Source organism: Salmo salar, chromosome ssa15 (genome assembly GCF_905237065.1).
Source record: "Salmo salar chromosome ssa15, Ssal_v3.1, whole genome shotgun sequence".
In the NCBI taxonomy this organism is placed as follows: domain Eukaryota; kingdom Metazoa; phylum Chordata; class Actinopteri; order Salmoniformes; family Salmonidae; genus Salmo; species Salmo salar.
In genome coordinates, this window is record NC_059456.1 from 4,866,386 (window position 1) to 4,886,028 (window position 19,643).

A 19,643-nucleotide genomic window follows, 5' to 3' on the forward strand; every position below is an offset into this window, starting at 1 on the left:
CAATACCATCACCAATACCAACACCAAAACCATCACCATGACCATTACCAACACCAAAACCATCACCATGACCATCACCAACAGCAACACCAATACCATCACCAATACCATCATCATCACCAATACCAACACCATCAGCAACACCAATACCATCATCATACCATCACCAACACCACAACCAACACCATCACCAATACCATCATCATCACCAATACCATCACCATACCATCAGTATCACTATCACGAATCATCAATACCAACACCATCACCAATACCATCACCAATCAACAAACCATCACCAAAACCATCACCATACCATCACCATCAGTATCACCATCACGAATCACCAACACCAAAACCATCACCATGACCAATACCAACACCATCACAATACCATCACCATCACCAATCAACAAACCATCGCCAAAACCAACACCAAAACCACCACCAATCACCAACACCATCACCAACACCGTGACCAACACCATCAGTAACACCATCACCAACACCATCACCAACACCATCACAAACACCAACACCATCACAAACACCAACACCATCAGTATCACCAACACCATCACAAACACCAACACCATCAGTATCACCAACACCATCACAAACACCAACACCATCAGTATCACCAACACCATCACAAACACCATCACCAACACCATTAGTATCACCAACACCATCACAAACACCATCACCAACACCATTAGTATCACCAACACCATCACAAACACCATCACCAACACCATTAGTATCACCAACACCATCACAAACACCATCACCAACACCATTAGTATCACCAACACCATCACAAACACCATCACCAACACCATTAGTATCACCAACACCATCACAAACACCATCACCAACACCATTAGTATCACCAACACCATCACAAACACCATCACCAACACCATTAGTATCACCAACACCATCACCAACACCATCAGTATCAGCATCACCAACACCATCACCATTGCCAACGCCATCACCATCACTAACAGTATCACCAGCAGCAGCCTCCAAATAATAAATAATACTGCCAATAATAATATAATAATAATATGCGTCACCTCTCTTCGTCCAGGATGAGATGGGAGCATATTTTGGAAAACCAACAAAGACATTGCAATGTAAAGCCCCTGCAGCATGTCTGGCTGGGGATGTGTTTGTCTTGGTGTTGGAACTGCTGCTGCTCTCCATCAGGGACCTGGGGAGAGGGAGAGGAGGAAGGGGTAGAGGAGGAGAGGGGAGAGGAAGAGAGGAGTAGAGGGGAAAGGGGGAGTGGGAGAGGGAGAGGGGAAAGGGGTAGAGGAAGAGAAGAGAGGAGGAGATGGGAGAGGGAGAGGGGAAAGGGGTAGAGGAAGAGAAGAGAGGAGGAGATGGGAAAGGGGGAGAGGGAGAGGGAGAGGGGAAAGGGGTAGAGGAAGAGAAGAGAGGAGGAGATGGGAAAGGGGGAGAGGGAGAGGGAGAGGGGAAAGGGGTAGAGGGAGAGGGGAAAGGGGTAGCCCAGTCTGTCAGGTTTCAGCTGGTTTCAGAGTTACAGCAGTCAGGATGAGGCGGTGAGGATAGGTTGGGATGAGGACAGGATCACACACACACACACACACACACACACACACACACACACACACACACACACACACACACACACACACACACACCACACACACTCTCTTTCCCACATTGAACCTTGCCGGGCACGCGGTCATGTAAACTGTGGTGGTGAATTAAGCCTTTATTTATGTTTATATTAAGTAAACACACAGAACTACACCCATTCCTTCTACCCTGATTGAGCTCCACCCCTCCTTTCTACCCTGATTGAGCTACACCCCTCCTTCCTACCCTGATTGAGCTACACCCCTCCCTTAAACCCTGATTGAGCTACACCCCTCCTCCCTACCCTGATAGGAACTACGCCCCTCCCTTCTACCCTGATTGAGCTACACCCCTCCCTCCTACCCCATTGAACTACACCCCTCCCTTAAACCGTGATTGAGCTACACCCCTCCTCCCTACCCTGATATGAACTACCCCCTCCTCCTACCCTGATTGGAACTACCCCCTCTCCTACCCTGATAGAACTACCCCCTCCTCTTTCCCTGATATGAATTACCCCCTCCAACTACCCTGATATGAAATACCCCCTGTCCTACCCTGATGAGAAATACCCCTGTCCTACCCTGATGTGAAATACCCCTCTCCTACCCTGATATGAACTACCCCCTCTCCTACCCAGATATGAACTACCCCCTTGTCCTACCCGGATATGAACTACCCCATCTCCTACCCTGATGTGAACTACCCCTATCCTACCCTGATATGAACTACCCCCTCTCCTACCTTGATATGAACTACCCCCTCCTCTTTCCCTGATATGAACTACCCCCTCCAACTACCCTGATATCAACTACCCCCTCCAACTACCCTGATATGAACTACCAACTCCAACTACCCTGATATGAACTACCAACTCCTCCTACATGATATGAACTACCCCCTCTCCTACCCTGATATGAATTACCCACTCCTCTTACCCTGATATGAACTACCCCCTACTCCTACCCTGATGTGAACTACCACTCTCCCCTGAATGTGTTGTTTTAATCAGTTTGTCATACAGGTATGTATGTGTGTTGTGGTGGGCTTAAAGACAGGGAGCACAATAAAAGCTTTCTGTCTTCTATTACATTGATGACGAGTGAGAGAATAGGCTGATGTTTTCACTCAGGAACAGGGTTCTACTGGGAAAGAGGGTTGAATAGTTTCTGTCCTGCTATGCCCTCGACCTGTCTTTCACCTCGTGTTATTATGTGTTATTCAATATTTCCTGTCAGATCGTGCTAAACTTTAATGTGTACAGTAGATCCTAAATGGAATCCCATTATGTGTAATTGCTGGCTATGTGAACATCCCTTAAAATCATTACCTTCAGCATTTCTCTCAAATAGGTTTAATTTGTCCATAATGAAGTGCATCATTTATAATTTGCAAATATGCTACCTGCTACTGCATATGCCAGGATAAGCTGCTGAAACAGCTTGACTCAACATGGAGGGTTTTAAACAGCTTGACTCAACATGGAGGGTTTAAACAGCTTGACTCAACATGGAGGGTTTAAACAGCTTGACTCAACATGGAGGGTTTTAAACAGCTTGACTCAACATGGAGGGTTTAAACAGCTTGACTCAACATGGGAGGGTTTAAACAGCTTGACTCAACATGGGAGGGTTTTAAACAGCTTGACTCAACATGGAGGGTTTAAACAGCTTGACTCAACATGGAGGGTTTAAACAGCTTGACTCAACATGGAGGGTTTTAAACAGCTTGACTCAACATGGAGGGTTTAAACAGCTTGACTCAACATGGGAGGGTTTAAACAGCTTGACTCAACATGGGAGGGTTTTAAACAGCTTGACTCAACATGGAGGGTTTAAACAGCTTGACTCAACATGGAGGGTTTAAACAGCTTGACTCAACATGGGAGGGTTTTAAACAGCTTGACTCAACATGGAGGGTTTTAAACAGCTTGACTCAACATGGGAGGGTTTTAAACAGCTTGACTCAACATGGGAGGGTTTTAAACAGCTTGACTCAACATGGAGGGTTTAAACAGCTTGACTCAACATGGGAGGGTTTAAACAGCTTGACTCAACATGGAGGGTTTAAACAGCTTGACTCAACATGGAGGGTTTAAACAGCTTGACTCAACATGGGAGGGTTTTAAACAGCTTGACTCAACATGGAGGGTTTTAAACAGCTTGACTCAACATGGGAGGGTTTTAAACAGCTTGACTCAACATGGGAGGGTTTAAACAGCTTGACTCAACATGGAGGGTTTAAACAGCTTGACTCAACATGGGAGGGTTTAAAATGGGGGTAAAATGAATGGGATTACTAATAGCAACTCCAATTGGACAATTGACAGAGAGGGCTATATGGTTATGATGCCGTGTGTGGCTGTGATTGGTCAAGGGAACCCGGTGTTGGTGTTACAGCTTTGGGCCTGATCAGGCTGAATGTCAGATGGTGAAGTATTTAGTATTCATTAGGATCCCCCATACACTAAAATCCAGCAACACACACACACACACACGCACACCAGATGGTTAAGTAACCAGAGACATAGCTAGTTTATGAATTACTGTGCCGAGCACCGCATGCTTCCGCTACGCTTGCTGTTAGCGTCCGCTCCCTGGCCACATCTGTTTGTCTGGTAGTTACAGAACTACCAGCCACGTCCTGTAACAGCAGATCCACAGTCATTTGTATAATGCTTTATTTATCCCACAATATGTCCTGGAAATCTGCTGCATAATTACTTAATAAAAGGAGCTAATCCGCCAACGTACGGTCTGCCTAAAATGACGTTAATCACTGAACAGTGTAGAGTAGAGCTGACAGACAGACAGACAGACAGGAAGATAGACAAACTCACAGACATGACTGGATTTGAGTCAAAGAGCATTTAATTAACCCTAATTTATTATTTTGTCATTAATATAATGACAACAGTACATTAGCTGCATATAACTGTACCGGAGTAGTCATGTCACAACCACTGTCACAGACAGGACAGGTCTGTTAGTCAGTCATCACAACCACTGATACAGACAGGACAGGTCTGTTAGTCAGTCAGTCATCACAACCACTGATACAGACAGGACAGGTCTGTTAGTCAGTCAGTCGTCACAACCACTGATACAGACAGGACAGGTCTGTTAGTCACTCAATCGTCACAACCACTGATACAGACAGGACAGGTCTGTTAGTCAGTCAGTCGTCACAACCACTGATACAGACAGGACAGGTCTGTTAGTCAGTCAGTCGTCACAACCACTGATACAGACAGGACAGGTCTGTTAGTCAGTCAGTCGTCACAACCACTGATACAGACAGGACAGGTCTGTTAGTCAGTCAGTCGTCACAACCACTGATACAGACAGGACAGGATCTGTTAGTCAGTCAGTCGTCACAACCACTGATACAGACAGGACAGGATCTGTTAGTCAGTCAGTCAGTCATCACAACCACTGATACAGACAGGACAGGTCTGTTAGTCAGTCAGTCGTCACAACCACTGATACAGACAGGACAGGTCTGTTAGTCACTCAGAAGTCACAACCACTGATACAGACAGGACAGGTCTGTTAGTCAGTCAGTCGTCACAACCACTGATACAGACAGGACAGGTCTGTTAGTCAGTCAGTCAGTCATCACAACCACTGATACAGACAGGACAGGTCTGTTAGTCAGTCAGTCGTCACAACCACTGATACAGACAGGACAGGTCTGTTAGTCAGTCATCACAACCACTGATACAGACAGGACAGGTCTGTTAGTCAGTCAGTCAGTCAGTCAGTCATCACAACCACTGATACAGACAGGACAGGACAGGTCTGTCAGTCAGTCAGTCATCACAACCACTGATACAGACATGACAGGTCTGTTAGTCAGTCAGTCATCACAACCACTGATACAGACAGGACAGGTCTGTTAGTCAGTCAGTCATCACAACCACTGATACAGACAGGACAGGTCTGTTAGTCAGTCAGTCGTCACAACCACTGATACAGACAGGACAGGTCTGCTAGTCACAACTCTGGGATGGGAGGTGTGTGTGTGTACATGTGTCTTAGTGTGTGGGTGTGTTTGTGTCTGTGTGCGGTGAGTGTCCTATCTTCCCCTCTCTCTTCCCTCCTCTCCTCTCCTCAAGTCTCTCCTCTCCTCTCCTATCTTCGCCTCTCCTCTCCCTTCCTCTTCTCCTTTCACTTTCCTCACTTCTCTCTCTCTCTCCTCTCCTATCCTCTCTTTCCTTCTCTCCTCTCCTCTTCTATCTTCTCCTCTCTTCTCTCCTCTCCGCTCTTCCTTCTCTCCTCTCCTCTCTTTTCCTTTCCACTCCTCTCCTCGTCTTTCCTCTCCTATCCTCTCTCCTGTCCTCTCTCTTCCTTCTCTCCTCTCCTCTCTTTTCCTTTCCACTCCTCTCCTTATCTATCCTCTCCTATCCTCTTCTCCTCTCCTCTCCTTTCCTCTCTTCCTTCTCTCCTCTCCTCACTTTTCCTTTCCACTCCTCTCCTCTCCACTCCTCTCCTCTCCTCTCCTCTCCTCTCCCTCTCCTCTCCTCTCCTCTCCTCTCCTCTCCTCTCCTCTCCTCTCCTCTCCTCTCCTCTCTCTTTCTTCTCTCCTCACCTCTGCTCTCTCCTCTCCTCTCTCTTTCTTCTCTCCTCTCCTCTCTCTTTCTTCTCTCCTCACCTCTGCTCTCTCCTCTCCTCTCTCTTTCTTCTCTCCTCTCCTCTTTCTTTCTTCTCTCCTCACCTCTGCTCTCTCATCTTAATTCCTTCGCTCCTCTCCTCTCTTTTCCTTTCAACTCCTTTCCTCGTCTCTCCTCTCCAAGCCTCTCCTCCTCTCCTCTCCTCTCCTCTCCTCTCCTCTCCTCTCCTTTCCTCTCCTCTCCTCTCTCTTCCTCCTCTCCTATCCTCTCATCTCTTTCCCCTCTCTTCATCCTCTCCTATCCTCTCATCTCTTTATCCTCTTCCCTTCCTTTCTCCTCCTCACCTCTCTTTCTTCTCTTATCTTATTTCGTCTCCTCTCTGCTTCTCATTGATGTTAATTACCTCTTTAGGACTTTCTGACTGGGGGATTGCTGCTTGGGAGCACTGAACCCTGTCCAATTAATTACCAGGTCTGCTTCCCAAATGGCACTCTATTACCTATATAGTGCACTGCTTTTGACCAAGGACCCATAGGGATCATAGAGCTCTGTTCAAAAGTAGTGCACTATGTAGGGAATAGGGTGTCATAGGGCTCTCGTCTAAATTAGTGCACTATATAGAGAAGAGGGTGCCATTTGGATCCTGGTCTAAAGTAATGCATTATGTAGGGAATAGTGTGCCATTTGGGATGCAACCGGGATAAACAGGAAGCTGCGCTCACCCCAAAGACTCTCCCCTGTCAACTAGTTAATTTGGAGTGTCTCTTTACTGTATTATTTTGCACCAGGGGCCCTGTGTTGGTTTTCAGGAAGGACCTCGTTACAGTAGTCAGCAGAGTGATTATTTTGCACCAGGGGCCCTGTGTTGGTTTTCAGGAAGGACCTCGTTATCAGTAGTCAGCAGAGTGATTATTTTGCACCAGGGGCCCTGTGTTGGTTATCAGGAAGGACCTCGTTACAGTAGTCAGCAGAGTGATTATTTTGCACCAGGGGCCCTGTGTTGGTTTTCAGGAAGGACCTCGTTACAGTAGTCAGCAGAGTGATTATTTTGCACCAGGGGCCCTGTGTTGGTTTTCAGGAAGGACCTTGTTACAGTAGTCAGCAGAGTGATTATTTTGCACCAGGGGCCCTGTGTTGGTTTTCAGGAAGGACCTCGTTATCAGTAGTCAGCAGAGTGATTATTTTGCACCAGGGGCCCTGTGTTGGTTTTCAGGAAGGACCTCGTTACAGTAGTCAGCAGAGTGATTATTTTGCACCAGGGGCCCTGTGTTGGTTCTCAGGAAGGACCTCGTTACAGTAGTCAGCAGAGTGATTATTTTGCACCAGGGGCCCTGTGTTGGTTCTCAGGAAGGACCTCGTTACAGTAGTCAGCAGAGTGATTATTTTGCACCAGGGGCCCTGTGTTGGTTCTCAGGAAGGACCTCGTTATCAGTAGTCAGCAGAGTGATTATTTTGCACCAGGGGCCCTGTGTTGGTTCTCAGGAAGGACCTCGTTATCAGTAGTCAGCAGAGTGATTATTTTGCACCAGAGGCCCTGTGTTGGTTTTCAGGAAGGACCTCGTTATCAGTAGTCAGCAGAGTGACAGGCTGGCTGTTGACTAAACTAAATTATGAAACACAGAGAAATGTTGTGCGACAGACACTGTAAAAAATGACATGCAAACACACCTGCGCACATGCACATAATACACACAGACACACACACGCGCACACACACACACACACACACACACACACACACACGTAGCACAGCACAAGCATATTGCTGACAGAGACACTGTCACCTGCCATGCGTCACCTGTGTTAGCCCTGTCTATGTCTGTCATCACCTGACGTGTGTGTGTGTGTGTGTGTGTGTGTGAGTGTGTGTGTGTGTGTGTATCTGTGTATCTGTGTGTGTATCTGTGTGCGTGTCTGTGTGTGTGTGTGTGTGTGTGTGTATATCTGTGTGTGTGTGTGTATATCTGTGTGTGTCCTGCCCTGACAGCTTACTGTTTGTGTTTCAGGTCATTAAACCACCTCCTCCTCCTCCTGCTCCGTCAAGGCCTCCGCCACCCGTGAGTACACACACACACACACACTCACACTCGCACACACAGATAGATACACACACACATACACACACACACACGCGCACACACAGACAGACATCACAACTTCACAATGCAGTAGGATACAGCCACATTTATTTGAGTACTCTCTTGTGCTGTCAGATCACTCAACAGGTCCTCAGACGGAGACACTCAGAGAATAACAATGTCTCAGTGTTTGCCCTGAAAACATGTCAGCCTTTCATCCATTTCACCCTGTGGTAATACATGTGCTTGTAGGGTTTTACTTTACAGACAAACATCTAAAATGTAATATAATAATATTACATTTGAGATTGTAATATTATAGTTTTGTTTATATAATATTATAGAAAAATCAAGTTCAAAATATGAAAAGCTAGTACAACAACAAAGGCCTGTTCCTGTGAACTCCCTCTAAACATCATCAACCAACCAAACATTTTACATTTTAGTAATTTAATAGATGCTCTTATCAAGAGTGGCTTACAATTAGAACATTCATCAATTAGAACATTCACCAATTAGTGCATTTATCAATTAGTGCATTCACCAGTTAGAGCATTCACCAGTTAGAACATTCACCAATTAGAGCATTCATCAATTAGAACATTCACCAATTAGAACATTCATCAATTAGTGCATTCATCAATTAGAGCATTCATCAATTAGAGCATTCATCAATTAGAGCATTCATCAATTAGTGCATTCATCAATTAGTGCATTCACCAATTAGTGCATTCACCAATTAGTGCATTCACCAATTAGTGCATTCACCAATTAGTGCATTCACCAATTAGTGCATTCACCAATTAGTGCATTCACCAATTAGTGCATTCACCAATTAGTGCATTCACCAATTAGAGCATTCACCAATTAGAGCATTCATCAATTCGAACATTCATCAAATAGAACATTCACCAATTAGTGCATTCACCAATTAGTGCATTCACCAATTAGAGCATTCATCAATTAGAGCATTCATCAATTAGAGTGATAGATAGCTAGGTGGGACATTGTGTCAATCTTAGCAAGTACAGTACATTTCCCCTGACTATAGATGGGCATGGACTCCACTGTCCTGACTATAGATGGGCATGGACTCCACTGTCCTGACTATAAATGGGCATGGACTCCACTGTCCTGACTATAGATGGGCATGGACTCCACTGTCCTGACTATAAATGGGCATGGACTCCACTGTCCTGACTATAGATGGGCATGGACTCCACTGTCCTGACTATGGATGGGCATGGACTCCACTGTCCTGACTATGGATGGGCATGGACTCCACTGTCCTGACTATGGATGGGCATGGACTCCACTGTCCTGACTATGGATGGGCATGGACTCCACTGTCCTGACTATAGATGGGCATGGACTCCACTGTCCTGACTATAGATGGGCATGGACTCCACTGTCCTGACTATAGATGGGCATGGACTCCACTGTCCTGACTATGGATGGGCATGGACTCCACTGTCCTGACTATAGATTGTGTCTTTGGCTATGCCGGATTAAGTGATATGACAATATTACCTGATTAAACTTATCATGTAAATGTAATTAACTACAAAGTCGGGGCACCACGAAATAATGTTTATAGAGATGTTATCTTCCGAATAAACTCTTAAAGACCTGGTAATCTTTTACATCAATAGCAGTCAATATTAATCATCACCTTATTTCAGTCTCATCTGAACATCGTAGAATTATTGGTTATCTTCACGAACCCTGGCTAACAAGTTGAATCAGCAATACAAAATTTGGTTTAATTATTTATTTACTAAATACCTAACTAATCACAGAATTACATATACACAGAATGCAAATTATGTCATACAGAAAACGTCCCTGGTGGTCGAAGTCGACATGACGGCTGGTTACACAAAGGAAAGGTGGTTGGGTTTGAGTGAAAGAGCCGGGAAGAATGAGGAACAAAGGGAGAAGCTATGCTGTCATAAATACAGTATCTTATGCATTCTAAATTACCACCCATTTGAAAAAGGAGAATGCAATAAATATTTACTCTGAGCTGCGCTTCGGTAGGTTGGTGGTAGATTGTGTTGGGTCGTGTTGCCCAACAGAGATCTTCCTTGTCCTTTGAAGAGTGTCTCTGGTGGTAAACTGGATATGTTGTAGTAACATCGTTGTGTGGTAGACGGGACAGGTCGTCCGTCCTTTCCTAGCCCACGTTTACAGCGGCCGCTGCTAACTCAACGGCTAGGAGGTATCACTTCTGGAGTGAATAAGAGTTCACCAAGTTGCCATGCTATATTCTGGCTGGTATAGTCGAAATTCATCCTTCCGGCATGGAGGTCGTCACCTTCACATTGAAATTCGATGCTAATTTTGTTAGGATCTTGCTGAGGTTGGCTTAGTTCTGTAGGTGGTCTTTGTCCTTCTAACATAGGGCTCTCGCCCTAATGTACCCGGAACAGCTTATTATCTGAACACTTTCAACATAGGACTGTCGCCCTAATGTCATCAGAACAGGAAGTTATATTTTCGTAAAGGGCTATATATAAGAGGGGAGAGAAGGGCATGTTTCATAGTTTATAACCAATGTCTCTTCACATGGGCGGGCCACTGAGTGAGCAGAGCTCTAACCGTATGAAAACCCAATTCTCTCATATGGAAGCTAAAATTACATTTCATTTTTTCACAAATAGTTTCATATTTAAACATTTAAATTGCACAACAAATCCATGTGAATCTGATAACTAGAATGTGTAGACTTTCCCAGATACAGTTTATGTCGTCCTGTCATCAGTCATAATGTCTCAGATGACAACCGAACTGACATCATATTCATTAAGTACCAACGCATATTTTCTACTGGTTGGATTACCGAAATATGGTTCCTTTCCCCCCACCTTTTGATGTTCCCAGACTCTCTATGTTTAACAAAGGCTCTTCAAGAGTTCTTCAGTAGAGTCAGAGAGAGAGGGAAGGGAGAAAGGTATTTATGGGGGGGGGGGCATGAACCTACCACCAGGCCAACGTCATGACAATTGGCATGGGCTCCACTGTCCTGACTATAGATGGGCATGTACTCCACTGTTCTGACTATAAATGGGCATGGGCTCCACTGTCCTGACTATAGATTGGCATGTACTCCACTGTCCTGACTATAGATGGGCATGTACTCCACTGTCCTGACTATAGATGGGCATGTACTCCACTGTCCTGACTATAGATGGGCATGTACTCCACTGTCCTGACTATAGATGGGCATGGACTACAGTGTCCTGACTATAGATGGGCATGGACTACAGTGTCCTGACTATAAATGGGCATGGACTCCACTGTCCTGACTATAAATGGGCATGGACTCCAATGTCCTGACTATAAATGGGCATGGACTACAGTGTCCTGACTATAAATGGGCATGGACTACAGTGTCCTGACTATAAATGGGCATGGACTCCACTGTCCTGACTATAGATGGGCATGGACTCCAATGTCCTGACTATAAATGGGCATGGACTCCACTGTCCTGACTATAAATGGGCATGGACTCCAATGTCCTGACTATAAATGGGCATGGACTCCACTGTCCTGACTATAGATGGGCATGGACTCCACTGTCCTGACTATAAATGGTCATGGAGCATAGCCTGAAGGTAAGGAGGGGAAGTTCCCCTTACTGCTCTGTAGGTAAGCACCGTGGAGTTGTCAACTCCAACCCTGGACTAGGAATTCCACATAGTTTGTGTGCGCAGGGTACACTAAATTAGAAGGGTTGCAGCCACGGGGTGGGGAGCGTCTGTAAAACCTACAGGGAGATGAGCTAACTGGGATATTAAAAAAACACACACATACTTGCCAAAGCTAGGAAATACCTAAATGAGATCATCTGAAAAGAACCAGGTTAAGATACTGAAGTGAGAGAGCGGTGTGAAGCCTTCCTCTATTTAATTCCTGGAACAACTCAGCAGAACAACTCAGCAGAACAACTTGGTAGAACGTCTTCGTTTTGGTGACAACACCGCTGCTTGACACTACAGCCGCTTCCATCTGCCGCTGAGAAGACAGGGGAGACTGGAGTACTAGCACTAATAGCCTCACAGAGGTGAAAGACCTTTTCAGCAGTAACCCCTACAAGACAATACCAATAAATACTACTGAATCAACTGTCCTAGGTAGACAATACCAACAGATACTACTGAATCAACTGTCCTAGGTAGACAATACCAACAGATACTACTGAATCAACTGTCCTAGGTAGACAATACCAACAGATACTACTGAATCAACTGTCCTAGGTAGACAATACCAACAGATACTACTGAATCAACTGTCCTAGGTAGACAATACCAACAGATACTACTGAATCAACTGTCCTACAAGACAATACCAATAAATACTACTGAATCAACTGTCCTACAAGACAATACCAATAAATACTACTGAATCAACTGTCCTACAAGACAATACCAATAAATACTACTGAATCAACTGTCCTAGGTAGACAATACCAACATATACTACTGAATCAACTGTCCTACAAGACAATACCAATAAATACTACTGAATCAACTGTCCTCAAGACAATACCAACATATACTACTGAATCAACTGTCCTAGGTAGACAATACCAATAAATACTACTGAATCAACTGTCCTCAAGACAATACCAACAAATACTATTGAATCAACTGTCCTAGGTAGACAATACCAACAAATACTATTGAATCAACTGTCCTAGGTAGACAATACCAATAAATACTATTGAATCAACTGCCCTACAAGACAATACCAACAAATACTATTGAATCAACTGTCCTACAAGACAATACCAATAAATACTACTGAATCAACTGTCCTACAAGACAATACCAACAAATAATATTGAATCAACTGTCCTGGGTAGACGGTACCAATAAATACTACTGAATCAACTGTCCTCAAGACAATACCAACAGATACTACTGAATCAACTGTCCCAGGTAGACAATACCAACAAATACTATTGAATCAACTGTCCTAGGTAGACAATACCAATAAATACTATTGAATCAACTGTCCTGGGTAGACAATACCAATAAATACTACTGAATCAACTGTTCTACAAGACAATACCAACAAATACTATTGAATCAACTGCCCTAGTTAGACAATACCAACAGATAATATTGAATCAAAAACTCTACTTGCTGCTCTTGTAGGAGCTGATGTCCTTACCAACTATAGATGACGCAAGCCAAAGTTCAGTCAGGTTTTCATCATCCACAGAGAGGTCTGCAGTAAATCAGTCTCTCATTTCAACACTAGCTGAGATCATATCCACTGGGAGGCTCACATTTAATGCCTCATAATCCAGCATTACACCACCCAGCATTACATCACCCAGCATTACACCACCCAGCATTACACCACCCAGAATTACACCACCCAGAATTACACCACCCAGCATTACACCACCCAGCATTACACCACCCAGCATTACACCACCCAGCATTACACCACCCAACGTTTCAACACCCAGCATTTCAACACCCAGCATTACACCACCCAGCATTACACCACCCAGCATTACGACACCCAGCATTACGACACCCAGCATTACGACACCCAGCATTACGACACCCAGCATTACGACACCCAGCATTACGACACCCAGCATTACGACACCCAGCATTTCGACACCCAGCATTTCGACACCCAGCATTACGACACCCAGCATTTCAACACCCATCATTACACCACCCAGCATTACGACATCCAGCATTTCAACACCCAGCATTACACCACCCAGCATTACACCACCCAGCATTACACCACCCAGCATTACACCACCCAGCATCACACCACCCAGCATCACAGCAGCCAGCATTACACCACCCAGCATTTCAACACCCATCATTACAACACCCGGCATTTCAACACCCGGCATTTCAACACCCGGCATTTCAACACCCGGCATTTCAACACCCGGCATTACACCACCCGGCATTACACCACCCGGCATTACACCACCCGGCATTACACCACCCGGCATTACACCACCCGGCATTACACCACCCGGCATTACAACACCCGGCATTACACCACCCGGCATTACACCACCCAGCATTACACCACCCAGCAGTACACCACCCAGCAGTACACCACCCAGCATTACACCACCCAGCATTACACCACCCAGCATTACACCACCCAGCATTACAACACCCAGCATTTCAACACCCAGCATTTCAACACCCAGCATTTCAACACCCAGCATTACACCACCCAGCATTTCGACACCCAGCATTTCAACACCCATCATTACACCACCCAGCATTACACCACCCAGCATTACACCACCCAGCATTACACCATTGACTTCTAAGTCCATGTTTTCAGCAACATTCTATTCACATGCTTTCATATGTGTAAATCTATGTTTTTGTATTTGTGTGTGGCGTGAGCGTGCGTGCTTTTCCTGTGTGTGTGTGTGTGTGTGTGTGTGTGTGTGTGTGTGTGTTCGCCGACATTCATGACGTGTTTGTTATCCCCGTAGGAGCCGGAGGAGGACGACCACCTGCCCAAGAAGAAGTGGGCGACTGTAGACGCCTCGTACTACGGAGGGAGAGGAGCAGGAGGGATCAAACGCATGGAGGTTTACACTCTAAACACTATGCTGGTCATGTAGCCATTGTGGAATTACTAGCTGCTTAGCTGTGTGTGTGCCCTTTACTAGCATTCATCTTGAGAGTGACACAGGTTGGAGGACAGTAAGAGACCCGTAACATTCACGACACATGTTGTAGTGTGTACTATATGTCTAGGTTATTTATCTGTTAACATCGTGGGTTGGTTTCTCTGACACGGAGAGCCTGCCGCTGGATACAACTGTGCTTTTAATGGAGATTCAGAAGAACGATGAAGTCAATGGAGATGATGTCGTTTTATTTCAGCCATCTCTGCTCTGCCTAATGTGCATCATTCGTTTTGCTGCAGTCGACTTCCCTCAACAACATTACTAAACAGTAGTGTAATGTTAAAACGGTCAGTCGACTTCCCTCAACAACATTACTAAACAGTAGTGTAATGTTAAAACGGTCAGTCGACTTCCCTCAACAACATTACTAAACAGTAGTGTAATGTTAAAACGGTCAGTCGACTTCCCTCAACAACATTACTAAACAGTAGTGTAATGTTAAAACGGTCAGTCGACTTCCCTCAACAACATTACTAAACAGTAGTGTAATGTTAAAACGGTCAGTCGACTTCCCTCAACAACATTACTAAACAGTAGTGTAATGTTAAAACGGTCAGTCGACTTCCCTCAACAACATTACTAAACAGTAGTGTAATGTTAAAACGGTCAGTCGACTTCCCTCAACAACATTACTAAACAGTAGTGTAATGTTAAAACGGTCAGTCGACTTCCCTCAACAACATTACTAAACAGTAGTGTAATGTTAAAACGGTCAGTCGACTTCCCTCAACAACATTACTAAACAGTAGTGTAATGTTAAAACGGTCAGTCGACTTCCCTCAACAACATTACTAAACAGTAGTGTAATGTTAAAACGGTCAGTCGACTTCCCTCAACAACATTACTAAACAGTAGTGTAATGTTAAAACGGTCAGGTGACTTCCCTCAACAACATTACTAAACAGTAGTGTAATGTTAAAACGGTCAGTCGACTTCCCTCAACAACATTACTAAACAGTAGTGTAATGTTAAAACGGTCAGTCGACTTCCCTCAACAACATTACTAAACAGTAGTGTAATGTTAAAACGGTCAGTCGACTTCCCTCAACAACATTACTAAACAGTAGTGTAATGTTAAAACGGTCAGTCGACTTCCCTCAACAACATTACTAAACAGTAGTGTAATGTTAAAACAGTCAGGTGACTTCCCTCAACAACATTACTAAACAGTAGTGTAATGTTAAAACGGTCAGTCGACTTCCCTCAACAACATTACTAAACAGTAGTGTAATGTTAAAACAGTCAGGTGACTTCCCTCAACAACATTACTAAACAGTAGTGTAATGTTAAAGCAGTCAGGTGACTTCCCTCAACAACATTACTAAACTTCCCTCAACAACATTACTAAACAGTAGTGTAGTTTTAGCTATGCCTTGGCTGGTTCATGTTTACGGTAAGGCCCATCACTCAGAAGTAGTTCCCAGAGTGTGAATCACCACGGACACAGTGGGTCTGTAGTCATCTGGTGCTGAAATGTCACCTAGCAACGTGCCCAGAACGGAACAGCCTGGACGTCTTTTGTTAAACGTTCCAGATGACAACAAACTCAAACCCCTCGCTGTACTGTAGCTCTGCCCGGGCCGGCCACAGATATCAGGGGTGTAAAGCGAGTCTTCTGGGGCCGTGTGTGTGTGTGTGTGTGTGTGTGTGTGTGTGTGTGTGTGTGTGTGTGTGTGTGTGTGTGTGTGTGTGTGTGTGTGTGTGTGTGTGTGTGTGTGCGGTAGGCAGAGTCTTCTGGGGTTGTGTGTTTACGGTACAGTACGATGAGTGTTATCTGTGTGTGTGTGTGTGTATACGGTAGGCAGAGTCTTCTGGGGTTGTGTGTTTACGGTACAGTACGGTGTGTGTGTGGTATGATATGAGTCTGACATGACAGGTGCTGCCATGCCTCCTCCTCTCTCTCTCTTCTCTCCTCTCAGCCTGGTTGTCTTAAGTCACAGGATGGATGGATCCAGGATAAAGGGTTGAGTGCTGCTGTCGGCTTGATGTACCTCTCCATCTCTCCATCTCCCTCCTCCCTTCCAACTCTGGCCTTTGTTCAGCTCCCTCCCTCCCTCCCTCCCTCCCTCCCTCCCTCCCTCCCTCCCTCCCTCCCTCCCTCCCTCCCTCCCTCCCTCCCTGCCTGCCTGCCTGCCTGCCTGCCTTCTTCCTTCCTTCCTTCCTTCCCTCCCTCCCTCCTCCCTCATTCATCCTCTACGTACCTCGCCTGCTTGCTTTTCTCCAAAGGGAATAGACGTAGTTGAAACTTTCAAGCTAACATGTTTAAATCCCTTGCTTCACCACCCCCTACACCCTTCCCCTACCCAACCCTTCCCCCTACCCCCTATCCCCTACCCAACCCTTCCACATACCCCCAACCCCCTATCCCCTACCCAACCCTTCCACATACCCCATTACCCCATATCCCCTAACCAACCCTTCCACCTACCCCATATCCTCTACCCTCTACCCCCGACCCTCTATCCCATATCCCCTTCCCCATCCCCTACCCCCTCCCCATATCCCCTACCCAACCCTTCCCCCTACCCCCTACCGTCTACCCCATCACCTAACTACTATCCCCTACCTCCTACCCTATGTCCCCCACCCCCTACCCCCTACCCTTTAACCCCTACCCCCTACTGTCTATCCTCTATCCCCTACCCTCTACTCTCTATCCCCTGCCCCCTAACCCCTGCCCCCATCCTCTACCCCCTATCCTCTAGCCCCTAAACTCTACCTACTACCCCCTACTGTCTAGCCCCTACCCCCTATCCCCTGCCCTCTATCCCCTACCCCCTATCCTCTACACTCTACCTACTACCCCCTACTGTCTATCCCCTACCCTCTACCTCCTACCCTCTATCCCCTGCCCCCTATCCCCTGCCCCTATCCCCTACCCCCTATCCTCTACCCTCTACACTCTACCTACTACCCCCTACTGTCTATCCCCTGCCCCCTACCCCCTACTACTCAGCACCGAGGACGTTGGTGGCATAGCAGGGATTTCCGAGGGCCGTTGGTGGCATAGCAGGGATTTCCGAGGGCCGTTGGTGGCATAGCAGGGATTTCCGAGGGCCGTTGGTGGCATAGCAGGGATTTCCGAGGGCCGCTGGGGGGAAGCAATCATCCCTCCAACTTTACTCACGAGTGTTGGGGCTTTGCTCAGCCACCGTCCTGTCCCCATCTCCTCTTCTCTCTCTTCTTCTTCATACAATCCCCCCTTCCTTAACCATCCACAATCCCTTGTTTTCCTAAGATCATACCTTCAACTTTTTCCCAAGAGTTTTGGAGCTTTGCTCAGAGCATTTCATCTGTTCATGCATCTGCTATCCACCATCTCCTCCTCCATAAACACCAGGTTGATACTCCTAGACAGCCCATCTCTGAGGCTCTCTCTGGAGATCAGGGAAGAGGTTCTGTGGATCGGGGTAGAGGTTCTGTAGACCAGAGAAGAGGTTCTGAGGAGCGGGGTAGAGGTTCTGTAGATCAGGGAAGAGGTTATGTAGATCGGGTAGAGGTTCTGTAAATCAGGGAAGAGGTTCTGTAAATCAGGGAAGAGGTTCTGTAAATCAGGGAAGAGGTTCTGTAAATCAGGGAAGAGGTTCTGTGGATCAGGGACAAGGTTCTGTGGATCAGGGACAAGGTTTTGTGGATCAGGGTAGAGGTTCTGTAGATCAGGGAAGAGGTTCTGTGGATCAGGGAAGAGGTTCTGTGGATCAGGGAAGAGGTTCTGTGGATCAGGGAAGAGGTTCTGTGGATCAGGGAAGAGGTTCTGTAGATCAGGGAAGAGGTTCTGTAGATCAGGGTAGAGGTTCTGTAGATCAGGGTAGAGGTTCTGTAGATCGGGGTATTGGTTCTGTAGATTAGGGAAGAGGTTCTGTAGATCGGGGTAGAGGTTCTGTGGATCAGGGAAAAGGTTCTCTGGACTGTGGTAGAGGTTCTGTAGATCAGGGTAGAGGTTCTGTGGATCAGGGAAATGGTCATCTGGACTGTGGTAGAGGTTCTGTAGATCAGGGAAATGGTTCTCTGGACTGTGGTAGAGGTTCTGTGGATCAGGGAAATGGTTCTCTGGACTGTGGTAGAGGTTCTGTAGATCGGGGTAGAGGTTCTGTGGATCAGGGAAATGGTTCTCTGGACTGTGGTAGAGGTTTTGTGGATCAAGGAAATGGTTCTCTGGACTGTGGTAGAGGTTCTGTAGATCGGGGTAGAGGTTCTGTGGATCAGGGAAATGGTTCTCTGGACTGTGGTAGAGGTTCTGTGGATCGGGGTAGAGGTGGGGGAGAGGTGTCATTTTCTCTCTTCCTGTAAAGGCAGCGTGTTGACTCTGACATGTTGAAGCACCACCTGCAGCGATGGAATGTACAGGGAATCTTTTCTTCATCAGGGTAGATAGTGTATCTTTCGGGAGGGATATCCCATGTTGCCTTAGGTTTACAGGCAGCAGTGTGTGTGTGTGTTTCTGCGTCCCTTCATGCAGGTGTGTTTTATTCATCAGGATAGATATACAGGACATACTGTATACTGTCTATCTGTAGGGAGGTGGGTGTTTCCCAGGTTGATGGTGATCATGAAAATCTGTTCTGTATTGTAGAGGCTTAACCTACAGCTTGAAGAACGTGTCGCTAATTAAACACTCACCTCTCTTCTGCCGTGCCGGTGG

General features: G+C 46.0%; 1 protein-coding gene across 1 annotated transcript in view; it reads left to right on the plus strand.

The window, feature by feature from the left end:
• The window catches only part of LOC106570902 (anthrax toxin receptor 2), a 114,543-nt gene that overhangs the window by 43,148 nt on the left and 51,752 nt on the right, over positions 1-19,643 (plus strand). The window contains exons 12-13 of the mRNA XM_045695384.1: positions 8,230-8,280; positions 14,801-14,899. Coding sequence (XP_045551340.1) covers positions 8,230-8,280; positions 14,801-14,899 — 150 coding nt within the window. The remainder of the gene's footprint in view (positions 1-8,229; positions 8,281-14,800; positions 14,900-19,643) is intronic.